The sequence below is a fragment of the Cryptomeria japonica genome, chromosome 10 (genome assembly GCF_030272615.1).
Source record: "Cryptomeria japonica chromosome 10, Sugi_1.0, whole genome shotgun sequence".
Lineage (NCBI taxonomy): Eukaryota > Viridiplantae > Streptophyta > Pinopsida > Cupressales > Cupressaceae > Cryptomeria > Cryptomeria japonica.
Genome location: NC_081414.1, coordinates 363,879,153 through 363,906,782, shown reverse-complemented (window position 1 = coordinate 363,906,782; position 27,630 = coordinate 363,879,153). Strand labels below are relative to the sequence as shown.

General features: G+C 37.5%; 1 protein-coding gene across 6 annotated transcripts in view; it reads right to left on the bottom strand.

Moving 5' to 3' along the window:
- Nucleotides 1-27,630, bottom strand: part of LOC131079980 (glucose-1-phosphate adenylyltransferase large subunit 3, chloroplastic/amyloplastic) — a 225,750-nt gene that overhangs the window by 32,556 nt on the left and 165,564 nt on the right. For all 6 annotated transcript variants that reach the window (XM_058018035.2, XM_058018036.2, XM_058018031.2 and 3 more), the window contains exons 10-11: nt 24,171-24,243; nt 12,088-12,168 (exon numbers count right to left, since the gene is read on the bottom strand). In XM_058018035.2, coding sequence (XP_057874018.2) covers nt 12,088-12,168; nt 24,171-24,243 — 154 coding nt within the window. The remainder of the gene's footprint in view (nt 1-12,087; nt 12,169-24,170; nt 24,244-27,630) is intronic.

Sequence of the window (27,630 nt, the reverse complement as noted above, 5' to 3'; positions counted from 1 at the left end):
ATTCATCCTACAAAGTATGGCTGCCCATAAGGAACAAAATATCCCCCACCAACTACCAACTAATAACTACCCCACATAAAGTTGCTCCCCAAAAAGTGCACTTGCATGGAGCTCAAAATCTGCAATGACTTTGGGTAGTTGAGAAAGAAGTAATTAGCTTGGAAAAGTGCATTTGGAATTTAAAAGAGACAATTATTTTTATGAAAGCACTTTTTCTTTTCCCGAGGCAGATTCTTTCTCCAAAAAGAGAACCTCTTCTTCCCAGTAGTCTTTCCAAATGTCCTGACCCGCGGCACTTTCTACCCGAACATAGTCCTAGAACCTTGTGCACAATTGGAACAATTCCTTGCTAGGAGGCATAGGAGGATTACGCATTTTGTATCGAATACCCTCTCGTTGGCTGTCCATGTTCTTTAGCTCTTTGTTCCAGTCTGATTGACAAGCTTCAAAACTCAGTATGTCTGCATGCAACCCACTGGCAAATTCTAGGTCCTCCGTGGAGTACGTGGTTTTATTAGTTCTCAACTTGTCCTCCCACCATGATCTTACATCGTTATCTCTCATGCCACTTTTCTAGCCAGGGACCAACGCTCTGAAAATATTTTCACCAATACTCTCAATGCTAGACAAAGCCTCTTCACACTCCTCTTACACTTTGTTGATGGTGTCTATCATGTCATTCTTCATGCTGATAATCTAATACCATTCCTTGAAAGTGTTGATGTCATGGGGACCTAGGATAGCATGCAGTGTGGGAATCTAAGTGTGGGTCCAAAATAGAGCCATCATGATGGGTAAAACCATGCCAACCATCCCCTGGGCATTGAAACATTCTTTCTTTACCTTAAACACTTTGACACGAGTGGACTCTCTATTGACGGCCATGTCTCGTACATCCTTGATGATCTTCTCTCCTTTTCTCTTAATGTCTCGGATCCACTCTTTGACGGCTTTGGTAGTGTCATGCACTCCTTCGAATTCAACTGTAGTTTTTTGTGCCAATGCCAATGGAGGAATGTGGGACTCAGTTGTACGTTGCAGCGGTCTTAACAAGTGATCTATGTATCCCTCGGCTTGCTCAGCACGAGCTCGATACATATCCCTTTCAACGGTTATTTCATCTAGCTGCCTGAGCATATTCTGCATAGAATCCTTGAATTCTTCTCTCTCCTTCTCTTTGGTTGCTCTCCCTATCGGGATGGATGTGATGCTATAGTCGGCTAATGCAACCTGATCAGCTGGTTTGTCTGTGGGCGGAGTAGCAATATGAATCATCCGATTCTTTTGCTCATCCTTGGTGATCCTGGAGTAAGCTCTTGGCTTCTTCTTTCCTTTGGCTTTTGCTTCTCCTATCTGAGAGAATATTTCCTCTAGGTCAATTGGTGGCTTGACAGTCGCTTTCTGCTATGCTCGGGCTATCAACTAGTCATGAGGGATGGTCTATCCTGATGTAACTACCAAATCCCCACTTTTCTCTTTGGATGCCTCAGCTGATTCACTGCCTATCCGTAACTGATCGGACATAGAAGGGGGATTGGGTGTAGTATCTGGTCCTTTACTCGCCGTTGAGATTTCTCCCACTTCACTGAGCAACTGATGTGTAGCTTTTAATAGTGGCTGCTCCTCAGTTCTACTGGGTTCTTGGATTCTATCTTCCTCCTTTTCTCCCTCAACTGTGGTGTTATCCCTGTTGTCACCTTCCTCCTGTTGCAACTCGTGCCTGCTCCTTGCGTGGGCTCTTGTCTGTCAGTCCCTTGATTTGGCACAATCTTTCCATGTTCAACTTGATTTTTAGTTCTCTCCAAGCTACTGATCTGTGTCTTTGTTTCTTGCTCACTTTGTGTTTGCGGATCATTCGCTTCTGATGCAATTGGACCATTCTGTGAAGGTGGAGTTGGTAGATGATCAAGCTCGACTACATCATCATCCGAACTGGGATCCTTGGATGAGGTAGTAACTTCTGGCCTCCTAATTGGTATCTCTTCCCTTCTTTTTCTTTTTGATGTCCGGGTTCCCCTACTAGCCTTTGCCTTCTTTCTTTTCTTCTCAGTTTTTTCAACCTCATCCCTTGGCGCACTTGATGTCCCCTTGTCTTCTGAAGACTAGGAATCAAGACTACCCATCATATTATAGGTAAATTTGGTCCCCTCATGGGTTAGCCTCTTTATCTGCTGGGATAGCTAGTTGTCAGTGTATCTTCTTGGACCCTTCATGACAGCCTCAAAGTCTATGATTGGGTCTTGAGCCCAATTAATGGATGGCGAGAGGTCTTTGACTGCCTCATACTCCTAAATTTGCAAGCAGTCCCCATAGTCTGTTACCTGATCTGGGACCTGGCGATACTCATAAAGTCGCATTTGCTGCACACTCAATCTTGAGTATTCTCGCCGGCTGACCTCAAAGTCATCTGGACAATTGCTTTAGTAGTCCTCTATGGATGCCTTAGCCCTGTAATGCTTTCCATAAGCCTTCTTTCCTAATCTAGCAGGATCGAAGTACTTCATGGGGAAGTGCTCCTGCAAGCAATATGATGCCAACTCGTCGAATGATTCCTTGGCTTGCACATAATTCTTGAAGTGCACGTCAAGCTTGCCCATGATCATTGGGAATGTGAATCCCAACTACTTCCTGTCCCTGAGTATGTTTCTTGCTGGGTGTGCTTTTCATGCAACCTCCATCAGGACCAATCTATCTGATGAGTAACGGGGAAGCTGATATGGTGTTCCCTCAAAGCCTAATATTCTGATGTAGGAGAATCAAGGGAACTGAATGAACGACGCATTGTACTTCCGTATCAGTGTGGTAGCCTGCTTTGATAATCTTATGTGTAACCCCCCTTGCATCAATCTGACCATGCACATTGTGAAAGTGTCATTTACACACTCATACTGACCAGTTACATACGCAATGTTGTTTTTCTCCCTCTGAGCTATGTTATAGTAATGCAGCTGAGGGTAGCAGTCATACACTTTCACTTGATTTGGCCTGTTCCCAATATCACTCTTTTTGATCAAGCCTGGCAGTTGCTGATGCCTAGCAAACATATAGACTAAGTAGGAGGTCATGGTGAAGTACTTCTCCTCGAGATCAACTAACTACGTGTGAATGTTGTTGATAATGATCTGAGCCCAGTCAAATTAAGCCTTTCCATTGAAGACTTGCTCGGTAAAATAGAACATCCACTCCTCAAATAGGTTAGAGTGGGGAAGTCCCATGACCCAGCTGAGTAAGGTAACCATGTCCCCATATTCGTTGTTGAACTCGCTTCTGTGGGTCTTTTTGCTGATCCTAGTGCTCGGGGTTCTTTCTTTTAACCATTCTTCATTTATCAATGTTTTGCACTGACTAGGATTCATGTCATAAGCGAGTTGGGCTTCGTCAATGGTTACCGCAGTGGTGCGTTCAGGAAGCGGGATGTCAAATGTTTCCTCGATGGCCTCAGGTGTAAAGTCGACCATTACCATTCTTTTTACCACCACCATTCTTGTTTCCAGATGATAGTGCCTTGCGGCCTCAACCACAAGCTCATAATTTTGTACTGTCGATGGGAAACCGGCAGCCTGCGTGATGCCACTTTCTACAATCCACCTGGGTTTGCCGTATGCATTTGGAGCATACACTCTGTCTTTGAAGTCTTGAATGTTTATATGCCCAAGGTCTGTATCCCCAACATTATCCCACTCACTCTGGACCTTTGACTCTTTGATCACTCCCCCCTGATACTGATATTTCATTTTTTCCAGCTTGCGTGGAATGTCGGCTCTAGAGGTTTGTGATGTTCCTGGTGCGTTGGGTGCCTTTGAAGATTTTGTCACCTGCTTAGGCATTTATCCTGCACACTCGGACATGGATTATGAGACATGTTTTAATGTGAAAACAAGGGTTAGCAGTGCCCGAAAACGACGTTAGTATAAAAAATTGTTAAAAAACCAGACAATTTAATATTTGGAAACGTTTTGAAACAGGCCTTTTAAACAATTTTAATTTTGCGTTTTAAACGGAATCTAGACATAGAAAATTGGTTGCTTTTTTTTATTTCGGGTAGTTGATACTCTTGAAGTGGATTTTTGAAATGAGTTGGTTCTTGAATTGTTGATGTTTTGAAAAAGATGCTATGGTTCGTTTGCACGAATAAGCATTTTAAATTTTAAATTTTGCTTCGCGTTAACTGTTTTGAAAAATGATCGTGCGTTTGCAATTCCTGGAAAGATGATTGTATGCTCTGCAGTTTCAGGCCGGGATTCCTACATTTCGTCGAAGTCCTAGTTTCAATTGAAAAGTTGATTTAGCAAATGGTGGATATCACTAGGGTACTTAGTTTTCAAAATTAATTTGAATTGTATGTAAACCCTAGGTTAACAAACATGACCTTTGCACAAATTTAAACCATTTGAAGAGAAAATTATGACTTACCTAGCAGATCTTGGTTTGTTGACTGTTAGCTTTTGGCTAGTCTTGCTTCCAACAATGTTGATTTTATCTCTTTTGTGTCTGTCTGATTTTGACTTAATGGAGACTCCTTGCATGATTCAATTCTTTGGAAGATTCCGGCTCAAGATAACCTCCTTCATGCGATTTTGGACTCCTCTTGGACGATTTTGAAAACGAATTTCTAATTGGAGCGATCTTGCCTTAAGTTTGAATAATTCAGGCTTTGAATGAACACTTTGCGCGACCCTTGACTCTCTTGATTTCGGCTCCAAACTGTGCGATGACACCCCATGGAGATTTTCGGCCCAAAGAATTATTTTGAGCGACTTCCTTCCTTTTAGCCGATTTTGGCCTATAACCACGTTTTGTGCGACTTGAAAACTCTTTGAGACTTGGTCGATGTTGGAGCCCTTTATAGGCAGAATGAGGGTTTAGTGAGAATTTGAACTTTGATCAATACTTTCAGCTTAGAGAGCAATTTTGAGAGCTCTTTAAACTTTTGGTTCATCAGGCCGATGTTATTCTTCTGCACGGATTTACCTTGGCTTGGTTTTGGCCCTATGAATTGAATTGCGGGATTTGATCATTTTCCTTTTGAATTTCGAAACCTCTTTGGCCAAATAGACGATTTTGCAAGCTTTATTCACTTTCGGCCCAAAACAAGTTTTGTGATCTTTTGTTTATTTTCAGCCTAGGAGGCCGAAATTATGTGACTTGGTTTTGTTTTCTAATTTTCGGCTTAAAGGCCGATTTTTAGAGCCTTTAAGTTTTCGGCTTGAATGAAGATTTTCGGCTTAAAAGCCGATTTCGCAAGCCTTTTGGGAGTTTAGACTCCTTTTAGACCTTTTAAGGTGCTTTGTGAGCTTTTGTCTAATTTCGGTTTAGGAGGCCAATTTTTGAGATTGTGTTGATTTTCAGCCCACTGGGCCTTTTTGTGCAATTTGTTAGTGGTCTTTGCATTTCGGGCTACGACATGAAAATACGAACTTGACACTATTATTTCGACCTTTTAGGCCAAAATTGCTTTGACGTTTTATTTTTTTGGCTTATAGAGGCGATTTATGAGCTTATCTCACATTTCGGGCTTTCAGGCCGATTTTTGCCTTTATCTAATATTTCAGCCAAAAATAAGATTTTGTGAGCTTTACTTGATTTCAGCCCTCCTAGCTGATTTGCAAACTTGGTTAGAAGATTGGTCTTAAAGGTCGAATTTGTGGATTTGATTCATTTCTTCCTTTTTCAGCCAAGAAACGCCTTTTGCATGTTTAAACGAACTTCACCCTTTTCGGCCTACTAGCTGATTTTGCAAACCTCAAGTGTCTTGCATTTTTGGTCAATGAGAACCTTTTGCATTTTGTTGGTGGTTTTTGCATTTTGGGCTAAGAAGGCGATTTTGGCGAACTTGACTCTCATTTTGGCCTAGGAGGCCGATTTTGGCCAACTTTGTCTTGAATTTCGGCCTCTTAAGTATGCACTTCGGTTTTTTGGCCTACTACTCCACTTTGTGAGTTTTGCTAACTTGGGCGTTTTGTTGGTCTTCAGACTTCTGAGTCCCTTTGAGTGACCCTGGTTCATTTTGGCTCTCCAAACCGATTCATGTAAATCTGAACCTTTCTTTATTTCAAAATCTCGGCCTATTGAATCAAAAGGTGAAATCCTTTGATTTGCCTTAGGCATTCTAGCTTCAGGCTTCAAACTTGCTAATGAGCAATTTTGACTCAACAGTGTTTGTGATTTCACCTTAGGCTCTTCATTCAAATTTCTTATGTGAATGGAATCGCGATCAACTTTCAAGGTGTGAATTCTCCAGGACTTAAAACGTATCATCTTCTCAACGCTCAAACTTCTAACTGTTGCATCTTCTCCTTGCAAATTTTCCTCGACTTACCTACTCGAGGCCTCAGCGAGGACGAGATGAAAAAACATAGAAGGGGGGACCTTGTTGATGACGGGGAGTGTGTGCAAGGCACAACAGGCCCTAATCACGAGACTTGGTTTTTTAATGAATTTATTTTTAAGGTTAGAAGAGGTCCCATGGACTTTAGCCAAAAAAGACAATAGCAAAATATCATTTTATAAGATCAGAATTTGGATCTTGGAAATGAAAAATATAATAATTTTTTACCTTAATCATTCCATGGCCACCTAATTGATTGATTTTATGCACTAAGGAGCCAGAGCTTGGAATGGATTTCTCTATTTTGAAAGACCAATCTTTCCTCTGCCATTTTTGCCTTCTACTCACTTTTCACTTGTAATCTAATGAAGCCAAATTTATTCTAAACAACATATATTGAAATAATTCCATTGAAATGAGCACTAATTGGTTGTACAAGGGTTTGAACTTCAAGCAATTGGCCCTTTTGATCCTAAGTACTTAATTCTTTTTTCATGAAATCAGACTGCATTTTGCTAATAGCAAGAGCTACAGATTCATGCTGATAATAGAATTTTCAAATCATAACACTCCCGCTAGGGAAGAGACGATATTCTCTAAGGACAAAGATCACAAACAAACTCTAATAAAGGATTGCCAAGCTAATGCACAACAAACAGTGGGAGAAATCGATTAATGATAAAATCAAGATAATTATCACAAAAAAATGCTACAAGTGTGGAATAAAAAAGGACTCAACCACAGGTTGAGGAAAGTTATGCACAATAAAGATGCTAGATGTTCATGTAATAGCATTCTTGAAAGTTGCAAGAAAAAATGTTGAGTAACAAATTATATTTTGGTCATTGTACTTTATCATAGTCTTCAAACATTGTGACAAGATTTCTATTGAGAAGTGAATTTGGAAGAACTTCTTGTATCCTCTTAAAATAAACTCTGATGTACTTCAATATGGATTTGAGGGCTGTTGTGGAACACAAATTCTGAGAGGTGAACAACTAAAGATGATAGAAGGAAATTTTATTCAGATCTCTGCAATTTTGTAGGTCAAAACCACATTGTCCAAATCTAGTATTTATGCAAAGTAGGCAGCAAGCCACAAAGATGCAAACCAAAACACTTCAGCAGATTTCTTTGAGGCCCACTTGGAAATATGCTATTCCAATACCAACATCTAAGAAGCTTGCAACAAAGTAGAGGAGATGAATATATTTACCATGATTTGATCCCAATCAAAAGGCAGGGAATATTTGACAATTCAAAGAGAAATGGCACTAAATTGTTTTAAAAGGAATGGGAGTGCAAGTGTAATGTCCCCTTTTTATGTGACCTTAGAATAATTAAATGATTAAAATTAAGTTCTCAAAAAATAAGTAAATTTAATTGCGACTAATTTTAATTATTTAATAAGGTCACAAAAATAATTAATTAATTAAATATTGAACAGTCCTAAGCTTTTCGGGATTATTAATATTAAAATAATTAATTGTTGAACCATGGTTTTTTGATAAAGTGACTTATTTTATGTCAACAAAAATCATAAGGTCACTTTATTAGCAAGAAAATAGAATAAAAGAAATATTATAAATTCACCTATGAGAAGTTTAATATTTAAAAGTGATTTTTATTAACACATATGATGAATTTAGTCAAATATTGATTAATATGTTTGACAGGAAGGATTCAAAGATCTACTTTAGATATTTGGCTCGACTGAGATAGAATGGCGTTGTACAAGAATTAGTATAGGGCTAATTTCACCCGAGGAGTGGATGTACAAGTCTGAAACTCATTCATTATTGTTCAGATCTGCTATCCACACAACTTACTAAGTTTGCAAGTGAAAACAATTCATTTGTAAATCTGATTTTGTGATTTCAATGCATTAAATCAATCAATATAATTGCTTTAGTTCTTGTAAATCAAATAAAATCCATTTCAGAGGGTTTCAAGTTGATGTTTGATTGTTGAATTTATATTTGAATACATATGATACCCTAGGTTTCATAATTGTTGTTCATTTGCACTTCAAGGTTTAATATGTTCATTTTTGTTCTCATTTTGTTTTAGAAATCATAAGTTTTAGGAAAATCTAATAAATAGGGTATTGTTGACGTGGCTAAAGTCGGATAACCAACTCTCTCCGACCAATGCGGAATAGAATGTTGTTGAGTATCCTATCTTCTCTTGCGTAAGGGATCCCTAATGCTTTTTTAATTGATCAAAGGGGACAACCTCAAGGTTCCAATCATCAGGTCATGACTGGAGGATATCTCAACGGTTTGATGTGTTTCGCTGGAAACACAAGGGGCCTTATGTTTACAACAAGTTGGTCTGCATCTAACGATGTTGTGATTCTCAGACTAGGAAATAAAATCAAAAGGGTTTAGGGATCCTAAGTGCAATGAGAGGAATGACTAGTGCTACGGGTAGACAGATTTCCATAAACCGATTCTTGTTTCGCCAGAGAAATCCTCACAACTTGACAAGAACGGTACACCCTATTCTGGTGCAGCTTGAGGCAAATACTCATAGTTGAACTAGGCACAGTTTTGGGTTCAGACTAACCATACATAGTGACCTACAATCAATAGGTCCCCAATAATATGAACCTGAAATACATCAAATACCCTCACAGTTCACTATTAAAATCATTGAACTCTAACTAACCAATTGAAGGGAAACCATGCAAACAAAAGAAAACAAAGACAACAAACACCATATTTCAGTGTTCATATATTATTTCTTCAGCAACTCTACTCTATTTTTTAATCTGCTAACTGCTAAATACTTCTAACTCCTAAAAATCTAACTAATTATACATCTACTCCCTACAATCTAACCTATTCTAACCCTTAAGAGTCTAAAAATATAACCCTTTACAAGAGAAGGCATCTTGCCTTTTATGGATTTTACAAATTGAACCAGAGGCCAGGATTGACTGCATCCAAGGGCCCTGATTTGCCTTCTAGAACTTGGCAGCTTTAACCCATGCCTATTAACTCTTCAGTTGTCCTCCCAACCACTATCTCAACTACCGACCACTATTTGACATCAATTTGGTCAATCAGGTAGCTGGAAATAACTGACCTGTGTCCCTTCATTTTAGATACATTAGGTGGGGCCCACAGGTAGTCATGTACATTAAACAATTCAGTTTTGCAAACTGACTTTCTGGAATTAATTCCAACTGTGTATTTCTGATTTTGCACATTTGCTGCATTCTGAGTGCTTTTTTTGTCTTTGGTCTTGTCGGGTCTTCAACTCTGTAGTTCAGGTGTTGGCGCACTTCACCGTGTTTCATTTCTAGCTCTGCAATGCGCTCTGCATTTTTCACTTCCCGGCTTTGATCGCGATCCTATCTTCTCGACGTCGTCGATTTGCAAACAATCAATTTTGACTTGAATGAATCACCTCGAAAAGATATAAATGAATTTAATGAATAAGTGTCGAAAGACACTCAACGACTTTGGTTTAACTCAGCCTTTTAAGATACAAGATTTTTTTAATGCCTAGTGAAACTTGGGTGCTGGGATGAGATTAGCGACTTTCTAGGACAATTCCTCTTCTTTTAACTTGTAAAAACCCAAAACTATCAACCTTTCATCCTCTTGAAAAATATGCAAGCTTTGTTTGCCAAGTTTAGGTTTTATATTCAAACACCTGAAATCACATGGAAACTCGGTGACTTGAGTGCAAATGTGCGATTTACTTCCTTTTGTTTTTAGCCCTTCCAGCTTCAGCTATCGAACCTCTAAATGCCCTTTCAGAAATGGAACTCAGTAACTTTGAGACGGGCGATTTTATGGTTGCTTCATTCTATTTTAGACGCCCTCCTCTATAGCCTACAACTCGGGAGTTTTAATGAGAATGTGAGAATTTTGTTTGATTTCAAATAGCCCTTTCTCTTTTTATGAAAGCCGGCCCCTTTGCACAAATGTGTGATTTTCACTTTATATTTAAAGCCTTTTCACTAAGTTCTTTAAAGAACTCGGGCATTTTGTCTAAGATACGCAACTTTATCAAGAGCTCTTTCACTCAATGAACTTTGGGATTTTGTGATGTTTTGAGCGATTTGAGTCCTCCTTGCAAATTTGATAAAAATGTCGAATTTTGGCCTCATACGTCTTCTTGCAAGTTAATTTGGGTTTTTGGAGTGAATTGTGCGATTTTCTGTTGAGGCGACCTTCCTCTTTGCACTAGCAAACTCGACCCTTCAAGATGAAATTCACGATTTTGAAATGTGCGAGTTCATTAGCAAGGCATTGAACCTTTTTAATGCCCTCAGTGAATTTCGGGATTTTGCTTTGACGTGCGAATCTTGAATTGCTTACAAAACTCCTCGAACCCCTGAGTCTTTCTTTTCAACGCGATTTTAAAACTCACATTTTCATAGAAATATGCGATTTTTGCATCCCTTTGTTTTATTTCTCTGTTTTATTCCTCATGAAATGGGTTCAAATGTCGAGGTTCTTTTGGCTAAGTGAAATTCAGCCGTTTGGGTTGAAATGCATGACCTTTGACTCATATTCACATTTCTTGCAAGGTCTTCTAGAAAGTCGAACCTTTGTTTTCGCCTTTAAGTTGTAAACTCGACATTTTGAATGAAAATGTGCAATTTCGCTTAAATGCCCCTTCCTTTGTGAAATTCGGGAATTTGAGACAAATTGCGCGATTTTTTAGGTTGACTCCTTTGCTCTTAGCATTCGGGATTTCCTCATTGAATGGGTGATTTTAGGAGTTTTCTCTTAAATTGCTCCCCCTCGTCCTTATGAAAATTGGGCCTTGTGAATACATTTTGGCCTTTGCAGGCAAAACGATGGCATAATCATCTTTGAGCGACCACTACCCATAGCACAAGTCGAGACTTTGACGTGTGTGGATGGAGATGAAGAAAGTTCAAACACCCCCCTTCTTTGTGATTTTGAAGTTCATATTGGGCCTAGCAAGGAGGATGATTAACAATGGCTTTGTTCATAGAGATTCCCTATCTCTCTTTCTCGGGCAGATTGCAAAAATGGGGGTCTTTTGTCCAAAACAGAGTGGGGTGTGCATAACGCACAACAGGAATGATCAATGCAATATTGTGGTATTAATGATGCATCCCTGCAAATAAAATCAACACATTACATAAACCTAATGCACACTAGTGGGCAAAAATGTACGTAAATTATAAAACACTTGCACACCCAATGAGTGCACATCCAAAGCAAGATGGAAGACTTGTCCAATATAGATTGCTTTCTTTGTATTAGATAATAAAATGGACAGTACTTATGGATGAAAGATCCTCTACAAAGAGACTTCATATGATTGACCCTTTCTCTAAACCACCATGGTATCTCACCTTAAGTAATTGTGCATACAATATGATACCATTGGCATACAATATTACATTTTAATTTTTCCCGTTAGACATATGACTTTGAGATTAGTGCCACAACTAATAACAACTTGAGCTAGTTTAAGATACCTATCATTCTCTTCCAAAATGAAGTTGGCTATTGAATGATGACTACCATTAGGCCTTGAGTAGAATTTCATTCCTATAAGATCCTTGCAGTCATATTAAGACATGAAGGTTGGGTATCTCTCTGCTATTTATTATTTTTCTTGTCTTATCTCTTCCAGTTGGAGGAAGTAAAGGGGAAATAAGAGTTACATACTGATACTAACAAGGTACATGAATAAAAACTATTGTGAAAATAGGAGTGTCACAAATAGATATATGGTATTGAATTGAAATTTCAAATTCTTACCTGTGCAGTGAGTGCAAGATTTGCCTCAAAAAAAGATTTAATGGTACCAATGTCTTCCCAATAATCATCAAATAAATATGCCTGTTCACATCAAGTAAGCCCGTCAGTTGTCAAGTGGAAATGACCTTTAAATTGCCAATGAAAATGTATTATTTTACCCATCTGTACTTTCATTTGCCAATTTACAAAATATCCTAATGAACTTAAAACACTGATAGCAAAGAAAGGATGTAAGCAGTATCCATGAATCTGGAGTTATGAAAGTAAATAATTTTATGTTGAGTAAAAATGATGTTATATCAAGGTTTGGAAAATGCCAAAATGATGCAAAAAGACAAAACAACCAGCTATTTTTCTGATAGACTTAGAAGTTGAATCTAGATTAATGGAAGTAATGGCTAAGGAAGAGTCTCCAGTAAAGATGTTAGATCTATGAGTAACTCCTATATATGCTAGTCAACTCTAGTTTCTTTGATACTATATTTTTTTCATATTTGAAACACAGGACTTGTAGACTTGTAGATTGCACAACTTAAGATTTTTGTACAACTATTCTTCACAACCTAATGTGATTGAGAGGCCACCAGATAGGATGCAAATTGTATAAGAGAAACATGACATACGATCTCAAAGGGTGTATCAGATTTTAGAAAATGTCAACAATAAATGGTACAAAATCGCTATCAATTTCAGAAATGAATTTGATATGTATAAGCTGCCGTTGATGCAAATGAATTGTTAAATCAAAAAATAAAGAATGATAATGAACAGTTTTCAGTTTCTTTAATCTTATAATATCATCAAATGTACAAATTGCAAACAGGTAGTTTATGAGAAAAATTAGAACTTCTAACTGTCATTTATTGTAATCTCAAATAAGTTGTAATGTATAAATAATTAATATATAAGAAAAGTAGACAGAAAAACAACAAAAAGTAATTAATAATTGTCAAGAACAAAAATCAAAGTTCGTGAATCATTTATAACTCTCATCACATTCCCCATTTTTACTTCTTCTTTTCTAATATTTTCGAGGAAATCAGACAATAACAAGATATCTATGAAAATGAGTGAGTGGTTCCTAATCATTTACACACTCTTTGTTCATTTAAACTTCTACTTTCTTACCACTAATGTATGTATATGTGGGTACTTTCTTCCCATGAAAAACTCTTCATAATTTGTGGCTCATAGATGTTTTTGGGTAAGCTAATGTGGCATCTCCTATGAATTACATTGTCTTTCTTGCCTTCAATTTTTGTGAATCTTCTCTTGTAGTATTGTAATGATATGTTGGTACTATTTCTCTTGATCGTGGTAACAGGAATCTATTAATGATGAAGTATTGATAGCTCTTAGAAATTTTACGGTAGAGATATTCCAATTTAATATTTAATCAACAAATCAGCCAATAGGAAAAGAAATCTAAGCACTATAAGATCCAATCCTTATTAAACCTGCTGTAATGTCCCCTTCTCGTTGATGACCTTCCAGTGCTCCATTAGCCTATTCCCGAGACCCGTAGGCTAGGTGGAATGAAGAATGAGGGTCCACCATTGATGAGGCGAGGACTTACTATTTTTAGTAAGTCAGGGAATGGCTATTTTGGTGATACTATCCTACTGAGCTCTCCATGCTCTGTCACTGGGTGCGAAGATCATGCTTTTCAAAGCATTAGTTCATGACTTAATATTTTTAGTAAGTGGCAGTATGACATAAGTCTATTTTTGGCAGTGGACAGGGTCCTGATCCTGCAACAGTTCAGTGGTCTTCCTGGCTCAGTTTCATCCTAGTTTTGACAGTAATCAGTACGGGAGTCATATGTGACACAATTAAATATTATTTCCTTATCCTAAGGTTTAATATTTAATTAATCTGATTAATTGCTACTGATTTATTGAATTTGGGATTAATGCCTATTATTTCCTACATGCTTGGCAAAATTTATGTCTCAAAAGGGGACGTCAAAATTATTAAGAGAGATATTATTTTATTTTTTATCTCTAATGTTTACCAAGTGAAAATCGTGGTCTATTCTTTTGGCGTGAGGGTTGACTTGTAGGATGGCACCACTCTTGGGGACCACGTGAGTTGGAATGAAATGCAAATGAAGAGAGTTGAGTTTGAAGCAAATTTGCATTTGAATTTGATGGTGTGAAAGTTATAAATAAGAGCCTTGGGCTCCCATTCTGGCTATCTTGAAAATTTGTAATGTTATGCTGACAGTTTGGCGACAGAACTTTGAGGCTTTGGAGTGCGTCTCCCTAGTGCTTCCCGGTTTCGTACTTGAAACATTGTACCTAGCTGTGTGTTGTTATCTACTACATTCTTAGAGCATGCCATAGTCATTTTTGGTGTAGTAAATATTTTGGGGACTTGCTAGTTTGCCTGTGGCTGAAGTGCATTTTCGATCACACCTCTCTGCTGAAGCGATTGACCGTTATGGGTATTGGCTCTTTCATCCTTCCTAGTAATGGCGATATACTTTGAAATTTGTGGCATTTTTAGTTAAGTTTTGAATTTTCTAGACAAAATTAAAATTCTAAGCTAGGCGTGGTTTTCTGTTTTGCATTGGGATGCGTGCAAAATCAATAAGGGGGTTATGGTATCATGGTTTTGGTTGGTTGTCATTGCAGTTAGTCTAGTGTGGGTTTGGGACTGGTTTTGGGTGATTTGGATGTGTATTGAGAGAGTTGTGAGCTTGTTAGAGTTTTCTTAGGCTGCTGGTTTTGCAATTCCAGCCTGCAGTTTGATATTAGCAGAAAATTCATGTTCTTATTGGGATTATCAGCAATACTCTCTTCTCATATCTTCTATTTTTGTAAGGTTCAGTAGTAGTACTACTAACCAGTTCTATTTTGTACTTCTCATCCCGCTCAAAAGTGGAAGAGGCTGGCTTGCTGCCTATTGTCAAGCAAATAGTAATTTCAGTCCTCCCACTACATAAGTGGTCGAGTGATATCTAAGTGTAATGGTCCTCCCGTTGCATAAGCGGTCGAGTTGAGATTGTTATGTAATTGCAGTCCTCCCGCTGAAATATTGCGGTTGAGTGATTCGTATTTTTGTGTATCTCACTTGGCTGGTTCACCGCCAAGTTTTCTTGCTTTCCCGCTGGATAAGCAGAAGGGGCTGGCTTGCTGCCCAAGCATTGCATTGTTTTCAGTTAATTAAGCTAGTGATCCCCTCAACACCGTATGCTCTCACCTTCCCACATTGGGCACTTGGTGATCAGAAAGTGGAAGGGTTACTTTCCCAGCATGTTTTAGTTTATGATTTCTAACCTTAACGGGTTATCTTCTTGTTGATGACTATTGTTGGCCTTAAAAATAAAAATAAAAATAACTGGGATATTACAACTATTTCTCTTGATCGTGGTATAACAGAAATCTATTAATGATGAAGTATTGATAGCTCTTAGACATTTTACGGTACAGATATTCCAATTTAATATTTAATCAACAAATCAGCCAATAGGAAAAGAAATCTAAGCATTATAAGATCCAATCCTTATTAAACCTGCTGTAGTGACATATTTGACTTCTATACTTTGCTGTGTTCGCCAATTTGATTTTCATGTTAATTGAAATTCCCTTCTATTGACTGATGAAATCTATTTGAATTAGAAAAACCCACACAAGATATGTGCACTGACTAAATTGCATTTTATAATAGTAATGGTCGTTGTATTTGAATGATTAGGTTGAACTGAACAATCATAAATGTACCAGTCTTGTGATATATACTGTTATGCATTCAATCATGAGGTCTAAAGGTTCAACTACAGTTGCTCATTGGCCCCAACACTTGACAATGTCGTTTACTTGAGGTTTCTCATGCTTCAGAATGATTAATTAAAGGAGCTTAGTTGAGGTTACTTGTGTTGTGCAATACTTAAAGATAGGTCACAATCAAAGTTTCCCATGCTCTTAAAATATTGATTTATGGGATTTATTTGAGGTGGAAAATTCTTTTTGATACTTGAAGATCGGATCTGGATGAGGTTGTTCTTGTTCCTATATGATTTGTTTGATTAATAGGTGAACTTAGGTTTCTTATGTCTCTAGTGGCAGAGATGGGTTCAATTGAAGTTACTTGTGCCTCCAAAGGTTATTGTGGGGTTTCCTTGTGATTAAAGTGATGGTTAGCCTAGTTAAGAATGCTCATGGGCCATCCAAAGAATATTAAATTGGGATTAGATTTCTCTTTGTGAAGTTTTGGGCTAGATAGAGACAAACTAATTGGACTCCCAAATTAGTGATGCCTCAAGGTTTTGAGCCTCAATTAAGGTACGGTTTGATACAGTCTTCCTCTAACCTAGACCTTTTGGGTTTTGTTGCTAAACTAAGTGGTTTTATCTTTAGGACTCTTAAAGTGAAATAACAACTATCTTGTAATTCTTGTTGCATGCAGGTATCCTGTGGGACTTAATATATTATATTTAACATATGACATATCCATAAGACGTGGAGCATGATGAAATTGAAATCTGTAGATATCCAATTTTAGGAGGAACAACTAATTGATTTGTGAGTACCGAGAAGATGAGGATGATGAATAATATCATACAATATGAAATGATAATATATGATATTGTTATGATGTGCGTGAGATGCCCATAATAGGTTATTCCTCTTTGGACAAATTTTTATATGCACTTGATTGGTCAGTTCTTAAGTGCCCCATTGGGTGTTAGCGTCACTTATGGCCAGCATGTTTATGTCTATTTCTAAGGGGAGAAAGAAATAAAAAAAATTAAAATCTCTTCTAGGATTTTATCTCCTATAGGATTGTACCATGTAAAGATCCCAATTTTTGTTATGATTTTATCCCAACCTATAAGTCAATACCGCCTCTATGTTTTGGGAGAAAAAGATTTCCTTTTTATTACATGTAGGTGAAATGTTTTTTATTCATGGAGCACTTTTACAAGAAAGAAAAATTGACAAGGAAAGGTCAAAGCAGTAAGTATAGAGTACAGATCTACCCTTATTTGGAAGGCTTAAGGATGCAAAATAAATATATCGTCATCCCAAGGGATGATAGAAGAGCTATTGAGTTAACTAATTCACTCTTTTGGAGACTGACAATGTTCATTAAATATAACAGACCAATGTGGGAACTATCAAGTTACTGGCTATCCTTCTAAACTTCTTTAATGGAAATTTGGATATGTTTGCCTCACCCTCCCTTAAAAGTGAACATCAAGATTCCACATTAGAGTTTGTTATTGCATTGCATTCATATCTTGAGTAGGAATACTTCATTTACGAGTTTTACATCTTCAATTAAGTAACAAGATTCAATATATCTCTTGAAAATATATTTCTTGTATTAACTCTAGCAATTGTTAGACAGAAAAATGACATGTTGGATTGAATTTTTTTTTCCTTAAAGTAAAAAAAAGCTGAAAGCAAACTTTGGCAAATTCCAAAAGATGCACATAAAAAATGACTAATCCATTTAACAGAAAACACATACACATGCACATAGAGGTTCTAAAGATATATATATGAAAAACATTTGTTAAGGTAAATTTTTTTACTTCCACTAAGAAAAAAACTTACAAAGGTTAGGTCAACACACATGCAAATGTACACTCCCTCTCGCCACCACCCCCCTTTCTCACACTCTCCTCCCTCGCCCCCCCCCTCAAACACACACACATTAGCAGATAAATACATAAAGAAAATTTGTTAAGGTGAAAAAAAGCTTCCCCTAACAACAAAATCTACTAAGATTGGATCATTCAGAATAGTGTTTTTTTTATTTGGTCATTAAATAATTTACTGAATCTTATAAAAGATTGGGTGAACGTTTGGGGTCACGATTTTTTCTCTAGGTTTAGTACAGCTATACTATATATTGAAATACCTACACTTTGCAGTAAAAATGTATATAGAATTGAAATTAAATTTGATACTTGATACTATGATAGTGATAATGATAATTAATAGTTTAATGTTATATCATATATATAAAATCATTACAAAATAGTAAATATACTTGGACAATGATATCTCATAATCAGGAAATCCATATTATGCATTGTAAAGCTGATTAGTAGTACTAACAGCTGTTTAATTTTTGGATTTTTGATCAGGACCCACTAAATAAGTGGAAGAGGTTGGCTTGCCGCCTTTCTTCATTATTGTAACACGATCCTCCCGCTGAATAAGCAGTTGAGTAGATTGAAAATTCATTTTTAGTCCTCCCACTGGATAAGTGGTCGAGTGATTGTTGCTACTTTCAGTTCCTTGTAATCTTGTAATTGGTTGGTTGCACTGCCAAACTGCTATGGAAATTTCTCTCACTCGCTGGATAAGCGTAAGGGGCTGGCTTGCCGCCAAATATTGTAATTTGAATTGTAATTTCCAGTTGATCATTGAGCTAATGATCCCTTTAGCATCGTATGCTCTCACCTTCCCACACTAGGCTCTTGGTGATCAAAAAGTGGAAGGGTTACTTTCAGCAGTGTTTGTTTTCATTTCCTAACCCTCACGAGTGTTTGTGTTGATTGTAATTGGGAAATAATTGAAAAAAATCAAGGGGGATATTTCAATTGGAGACAAAGAACCTCCATAAGTAAACACACTTGCAGCTGTGAGATACCAGCCAAGAGTGTGCAAGGAGATTCTACTTTAGGCATCTTAGTTGGGCTACAACAAAACCAGTTTTGGAAGAGGTATTTGCTGATAGAAATCTGAAAGAGGAGCTTGCTTGTTTAGCCACCCCCTATTTGGCTTGTTGGAAGTGAACAAGATTCTTTGATGCATTTTCAGATTGGGGTTTGTATGAAACTCCATTTCCAACAGTTTGAAGGTATTTGTATTAGATTTTGGAAGGGGTTTGGAGCATCTTAACATAATTTCTGAGTGACCTTCCCTTATGCTAGGCCAACCCCTCTTGGGTTGCTTAGAGTGGAGAGGTATCACTATTCCCCTTCCTTTATATAGTTTTGGTAAGCTAGAAAGCAGCCTTTATTTGACAGATTACAGCAGTTAGAAGAGGTGTTTGGAGTTAGTATTTTGATAGTTTTATTGCTACTCCTGAGAAAGGTGTCTACCTGTGTGTCCGACCCTCCTTGAGGATGTTTGGAGCCAAGAAAGAACACTAATCTGCATCCTAAATGTTGGGTCTGCAAAAAAAGTCATCACCAGCAGATTGGGACAGTTTTCATATCAGTTTTGAAGAAGTTGGAACATTTTAATTCAGTTTCCGAGTAACCAGCTTGGCTGCCAATACAAATCAGACTTGCTAATATTTTACAGCTCCTTCATACTTCATTCCTACGAAGGTCAACCTTATCGGGTATGCTTATAAGGGTTAGTAGCATCATTTATCATACCTTTTTGTACTCCCTTGGGGAATTTTGTAATATTCCTAAACTGAAGGACATTTGAAAATGACTCTTTCAAGATTACAAATCCATGTTTTATTCAGTTTGAGTTATATGCAATATATGCTCGGTTTCACATTGCTTCATCAAACATTACAAAACCCAAACCCAAAGAAAATACACACTTATGCACTTCTGTCTAGCTCTGAAAGAGCACCTTAAAAGAAAAACATAGTTTTTTTAATCTGAACAAACAAGCAGGTTGTTCAGTGGTAGTTCCTAGTGTTCCACCTGGGGTGGGAAATTACACCTCCCCCACAAAATGTTTCTCCACTTAATACTCATCTTTTTACATTTCTTAATTTCTCTTCTCCCTCTGGAGGGATTCAACCCACCACGCTCTAGCCTTCCCCACAAGAAATCTTCTTCCCTTTCTACCTCATCTACGCCATGCTTTGTAGCATCTTTAACTTCTTCTATTAACATCTCCATGCCTTCACTAAGACAAGATATTGCAACCACATCTCCTACCTTCTCATCCTCTTCTTCAACTCACATAGTGACAAGCTTCATCATGCTCTGCTGCACTACACTTCTCAACAACTCCATGTTCTCCAAAGTACATGCAATAATTTTTACACCATCATTCTCTTCTTCAAATGCTGCTACAACAATTTCTTCACCATCATTTTATGCTGTAACTCGACTCTTCATTATCTCTATAACTTTTTCTTTGCTCATGTCTCCTTTGTCTCTTTCTTCTTTATCCTCAGTTGAAATTTTCTTCACCACTTCCTCCATGCATTCAACAAAACATGCTACAACCTCTTCTTCTTCTTCTTCCTACCTCTACCCATATAGGTTCATCTTGTTCATGCATTCCTTCACACATAAGTTTATCCGCACACAAATACTTGTCAAAAAAAGAATGGGACTCAACTTTGTCCATCTTCTCTTCTCTTCTCCTTTTTACTGCCATCTTGGTCTCCTTCAAACCCTTCAACATCCTCATCATCTCATTAATTCTAGCCTTGTATATTTTTTCTATCCTTACAAAAAGTTAAATCCCTAATAATTTCCCAAAACAAACCCCACACACTTCCTTGTAATATCCCAGTTATTTTTTTTTTGAATTTTAAGGCCAGCAATAGTCATCAACAAGAAGATAACCTGTTAAGGTTAGAAATCATAAACTAAAACATGCTGGGAAAGTAACCCTTCCACTTTCTGATCACCAAGTGCCCAATGTGGGAAGGTGAGAGCATACAGTGTTGAGGGGATAATTAGCTTAATTAACTGAAAAAAATGCAATGCTTGGGCGGCAAGCTAGCCCCGTCCGCTTATCCAGCGAGAAAGCAAGAAAACTTGGTGGTGAACCAGCCAAGTGAGATACACAAAAGTACGAATTACTCAACCGCAATATTTCAGCGGGAGGACTGCAATTACATAACAATCTCAACTCGACCGCTTATGCAGCGAGAGGACCATTACACTTAGATATCACTCGACCACTTATGCATGGGGAGGACTGAAATTACAATTTGCTTGATAATAGGCGGCAAGCCAACCTCTTCCATTTTTCAGCGGGATGAGAATTACAAAACAGAATTGGTTAGTAGTACTACTACTTAACCTTACAAAAAATAGAAGATATGAGAAGAGAGTAATGCTGATTATCCCAATAAGAACATGAATTTCTGATAATATCAAATTTGTAGGCTGGAATTGCAAAACCAGCAGCCTAAGAAAGCTCTAAAAAGCTCACAACTCTCTCAATACACATCCAAATCACCCAAAATCAGTCCCAAACCCACAATAGACTAATTGCAATGACAACCAACCGAAGACATGATACCATAACTCCCTTAATAATTTTGCATGCATCCCAATGCAATTCAGAAACCCACGCCTAGCTTAGAATTTTTGATTTTTTCTAGGAAATTAAAAGATTAACTAAAGATGCCGCAAACTTACAGTGTATATTGCCATTACCAGGAAGGATGAAAGAGCCAATACCCATAACGGTCAGTCGCTTTAGCAAAGAGGTGTGATCGAAAATGCACTTCAGCCACAGGCAAACCAGCAAGTTCCCAGAATCGCTCCAACACCAAAAATGACTAAGACATGCTCTGAGAATATAGTAAATTACAGCACACAACTAGGTACTATGTTTCAAGTACGAAATTGGGAAGCACTAGGGAGACGCACTCCGAAGCCTCAAAAGTTTTGTCGCCAAACCGGCAGCATAACATTGCAAATTTTCAAGATAACTAGAATGGGAGCCCAAGGCACTTATTTATAACTTCACACCACCAAATCCAAATGCAAATTGCTTCAAACTCAACTTTCTCCATTTGCCTTTCATTCCATCTCACGTGGACCCCTGGAGAGGGGCCATCCCACGAGTCAATCCTCACGCCAAAAAGCAAGGACCATGATATTTCACTTGGCAAATATTAGAGATGAAAATAAAATAATATCTCCCTTAATAATTTTGACGCCACCTTCTTAGACATAAATTTCGCCTAGCACTTAGGAGATATTAGGCATTAATCCCAAATTCAATAAATCAGTAGTAATTGATTAAATTAATTAAATATTAAACCTTAGGATAAGGAAATAATATTTAATTGTGTCACATATGACTCCTGTATTGATTACTGTCAAAACCAGGATGAAACTGAGCCAGGAAGACCACTAAACTTCTGTAGGATCAGGACCTTGTCCACTACCAGAAATAGAATTATGCCATACTGCCACTTACTAAAAATAGTAAGTCATGAACTAATGCTCCGAAAAGCATGATCTTCGTGCCCAGTGACAGAGCATGGAGAGCTCAGTAGGATAGTATCACCAAAATAGCCATTCCCTAACTTACTAAAAATAGTAAGTCCTCGCCTCATCAATGTTGGACCCTCGTTCTTCATTCCACCTAGGCTATGGGTCTCAGGAATAGGCTAATAGACCACTGGAAGGTCATCGACGAGAAGGGGACATTACAGTCCTCCATGCCATCTCACACACATTTAGGCACACATCAACTCACAAAACAAAACTTTGCAATTATAGGTACTCTTTCACATCTACAACAAAACTAGCACGCACAACTATACTCTACCCAATAGAAACCATGGAAGATAAACCTCTTACATTTCCTCTACCTACTTCCACCATGGAGGATGCCTATGCACCTTCTACCCAACTTCAATCCTTGTTGGAGGACAACCAACATAGTCTCATCCCTCAAACCCTCACGACATGCTTAACACATCCCCAACACGAACCTTGCTGTAATACCACTTGATGCAGTCATAACTAGGGGGTCTTAAAAGGAAGCCTAATCACATGACCAACAACACACAACAACAAACATCACGACAACAATACTACAGTCCATTACAATGTCTTTTACAGTCAATTTTCAGACATAACTTCACACATGCCTTGGCTCGCTATTTTGGCTTTCTCAGACTCTCTGCATATGATGACTTTTCTATCTTTCATGGCACTCGACCAAAAGATTCCCAAACCCTATATCTTGCAAAATAATTCTTGTTGAAGAAAACCTCTTTAAAATCTTATTTGCATAGTAAAAGTCTCCCAAACTAAACATAACCTATCTTATAAGCATGACATGGTGGGGTTGGCACAATGATCCTATGTTATGAAATGCTTGGGCACATGTCGATAATTTACTTGTGCCCTCGATTCCACTAGATGGCCATTATAACCTCTTCTAATATGTGAGGAAATGTGTTGAGTCTGTATTTTCACCCTTAATCCATTGTTGAGGTTTAGGCTTCATTGTGAACCAAGAGTAATCACTTGTGGGTTCCTAGTGTTTTAAGAACTTCCAAAACACACAATTGATGCCTCATTGTCGATTGTTCCTAAAGTATTAGGAACTTCCAAACCACTTCATCGACACCTTATCAGGACTTTGGATGAAAACACGAACATTGAAGGTTCTGGTGGTTCTCAAAATACCCTTGAGCTCTGACTTCGCAAGAAAAGAAATCTTAAATTTTTATGGCAAAGGTATCTGATGATGTGAGTTTTGTGACACTTGCCAACATAGAATAAAATACTAAGTATTTTATCCTCTCTTGAATGAAGAAACCTCAAATGCTAAACAATGTGATCAAATAAGGCATCCCCAAGGTTTATATGCCTATAAGATTCTTCTCAGTCATTACTCATTGCCTTTGGTTTGCCTTATGGCAACAACTTTTGGCGAGGAATTGACCTTCACACTCTTCTCCTCATTAATGTCCTTAACCGGGTTAAGGGCTCCTATGTAGCTCAAAGTATCTAGAAGGCCTTCAAACTAGCTAAACCCTATCTAAAATGGGTTGATGATGGTTTTAGAACTGATGTATCCTTCAACAATCATAGGTCATGGTGTTCACCTATCATCAATGTGTTCAACTTGGCTTTAGCTGAAACTCTTGGAATCAAAGGTGCCAAAATCTTTCACGAAGGCATTCATACTATCCAAGACAAAAGATTTTATTGAGACTAGACACTATGGTCTGCCTTGCAACCAAAAATTCAACTTGTCAACATTGATTTATCTTACATTATCAGCATATAAAAGCTGATTCCAAATGACATGCTTAACAAGTTGGGGCTTTGGTCTAGTTTAGCTTAATGTAAATACTAGAAATCAAATTTTGACATCACATAGAGGAATTATACCCCTATTATTATATCACGCAAGACCAAGAGAGAGGATATGCCATCACACCTTTACAACATACTCTTTTGCTGAGGCAGGAATAATTTCTAAGCCAAAGTCATTTGCAGTAGGAAAGCGCCATCTGAAAAAAAAAGAAAAAGTTAAGGATCTCTTAGAAAAGTAGTGCATTAGAAACAAACTTTCTTCCTTCAAAAGTACAATATAAATCATAAACCATAATGTTCATTGGAGAACATACATTATTTTGGAAGACGTAAATAAACAAATGCTAAATGTCATTTATCGCAAAAAGCATGTTTGATCAAAATGCAACTAAGTACCAAATTCTATCACAAGAGAGCTCCATAATGTTTTTCATTAAAAGAAATATGACAATTTGAGTTATTGAATACATGAAACATAACGTTAATCACATTTCCCTCCATCCACTCTAAACACTTGATTCAATGTATGACAGGAATGAATGCATTTTCCTTTAGTGAGCTGGTTTATGATATGTGAAAATATTTATAATTATCTATATGATCTTTGTACCATTAATGTCATACACATTAAAATAAATAGGCATAAATGCTTATGATTATTGTCTCAGCTGCTGCCATCTATCACCAACTTTGCACATGAAGACTATAGACTGTTATGCATCAATCATGTAAGGGATCATGTCTTGAATGTGAAAAGCCCATATTAGTCTATTAAAAAATGATTCAACCACTTTCCAGTTGTTAGTGATCAAATAGATTTTTATTTTCAATATGTTTTTTGCATATTATTATGAATTCAAGAATATCACATAATTGCAAGTATTGACAAATGGGACTCACCCGGACTCTCCTAAACTTGGCGAGTCCGAGTCCGAGTCATGCTCGCTGAGTCTCTGGGGCTCAGACTCGGACTCGTTCGAGTCTGGCGAGAAAACTCACCAGACTCGCTGAGTTGGCGAGTTTGGCTCAAACTCGCCAAACTCGGCGAGTCCCAAGCCCCAAACTCGGCTACTGGTTGGGTTAGTAAAATGACAAAAAAAATACATTTTAAAAAAGTTTTTTTTTAATGAATGGTATCGTCTTTGTTCACTACAACCTTCGCCTGAGAATGAGAAAAATTAGGGTTACAACATGGCAGCCAATAGAAAAATAACACCCGACACCTTTATTAAATAATAAGTTTTTTTGGACTTGCGGGGCACTGCCCCTTGACCCCACATTGGGGGTGCTGCCCCCAAACCCCCGTCGAAAAATATGGGGGGAAACTGTGTCGATATAAGTAGGGAAAATTTAAGATCCGAGTCTGAAACTGATTGGATAGACTAGGTAGATATAGAGGCTGACTGTAGCCATGGCAGAGGAGGAGCGGAGAGCACGAGCACAAACAGGAGATTCAGAGGCAGATAGTGACACGGATGTTCCTGATGTTGGTGAGCATGGCATGGTGTCATGGGGAGCGGCTATGGCTGTCAAATCATCCAGGACCTACCTTAGGCGCCTTCGTAGGGGGCCGGGGCCGGAGGGTGCAGGCTCCTCTGAGCCATAGGCTTGTAGTTGTATTTACCTTTGGTATTTGTATGAAACATTTGATGATGATCATATGATGACATGGATTTTTTATTCCATGAGTTTTGTAATATTGTATACATTTGACAATATTTATATATCTATGTTTGTTATTTCCTTCAGCTACAATTTGCGTTTATGCTTATGTGATTGATGTATACTTGTGTATGTAATCAAATGAGCCGAGTTTGATGATGTTATTGTGTATTTAAGGTGTATTCAATAAAGGGTGCCTGAAAAAAGTTTTAAATATTTTAAAATCTCTAAATTTCTTGAGTTTTTCACTTTCCCGAGTCCAATCGAGTCTGGAGCCGAGTCCCGAGTCCGAGTCCGAGCCGAGTCCGAGTCCCGTTTCTTTGGGACTCTTAATAAAAGAAACTCATCAATAAGGAAGTTGCCATGCTTTACAGAATAACTTACCCATGATTTGATTGTCTTCATTTAGAGGAGTCAACCATCATTTGGCTTGGACATCAAATTCAATTGATATATGAATCAAATCACATCAATGTCATTCATCGTCTTACTTAAGAGAAAGATCTCATTTGTCATCACTCATCAGTGATAGTGATGATAACCTTTTTAATCACTCTGACACATACAATCTTACCTTTGACATCAACGATGAGATCTAACAATTGCAATTGAATTCCCTTGACATCAATGACAATATTTCCAACACATCCTGTGTCTATCCCAATAGAGTGATGAGGAGAACCCAAAAGAAATTGAGATAGTAGAGCCTGAGGAAGAAGAGGAGTTAACATAAAAAAATCTCTGAAGTTATGACTGAACTTGACAGGGAGATCCAAGATGATCTAGAAGAAAGTGTAGCCTATTCAAAATTTGAGGAAAAGACACACAAGCCCTTATTGTGTGATGTTCAAAGTTATTTTTCTGATTTAGATCAAAGGCCTAGGGAGTTGATCAAAGGCCTAGGGAGTTGCAACAACAGAAGAATCAATTTTTTTTTTCACAGAAGATGAAGTGGTACAAGTTTTGGCAAGAGTTAATGGCACACAAAAGTTTGATGGTAGAACACAAAAACAAAGAGTATGCAGCCTAGATACAACATATAGAAAAAATGAGAGACAAAGGAGGAACTAGCTTGAAGGTAGTAAATGGCCATTGTTACAAAATACAAACTACTATTAGAAGTTAAAAACAAATGATGGAGAAAAAGAAATTCATATGAGGAGTTTTAAAAGGATGTTGTAGAGATACAGAAGCAAGATGATAGGGTTTGAATGATGATGAAAAGGAATAATTGACTAGATTCATTGTAAGATACTTTTATGATTCATGATTAGGATTTAAAATTTTTATAACTTTAGTACAATTAACAAAAAAATGACTTAGTAAATAGTTGGCTTTGAGTGGCATATAAGTGGGGACCCATTTTTTTATTATCATAATTAATCAATGAGGTGCAATTAGTTATTTTGCCTCACTTTGTACTCTTTCCTGTTACATTCTCACTACAAATTTAAAAATCTACATATCATAGGAAGGGAATAAGAAAGCATCTCTTAAACATTAGAGTATGTAGATTAACTACTGATGCAAATCTTTGATTCGGGAGTAGTTGACTGAAAGAATAGATCAATACTATACATGAATTTTTGTATTCCCATTGCATGGACCATAAATATTAATGCTATTTCTTTTCATTTCTAATTTGGAAAACTAAAATCTCCACTTAAATGAGATATAGCCCAAGATGAGAATAGAGCTGTTCTACAAAAGTGATTAACTATTCGAAGTACTTGAGAACAATCTTAATCTAACACCTGTGATGAGGCAAAGGTTGAAACTAAGGATGAAAGCCAAGGATGACATCACCATTATCATTTCTGACCTGATCATAGCATCATCGTAGTTATTATGAAAAAATTGACTTATCACCCCTTCAAGAGAAAACCATGTTTTACCTCCTATTGTCATTGATTTTTCCAACC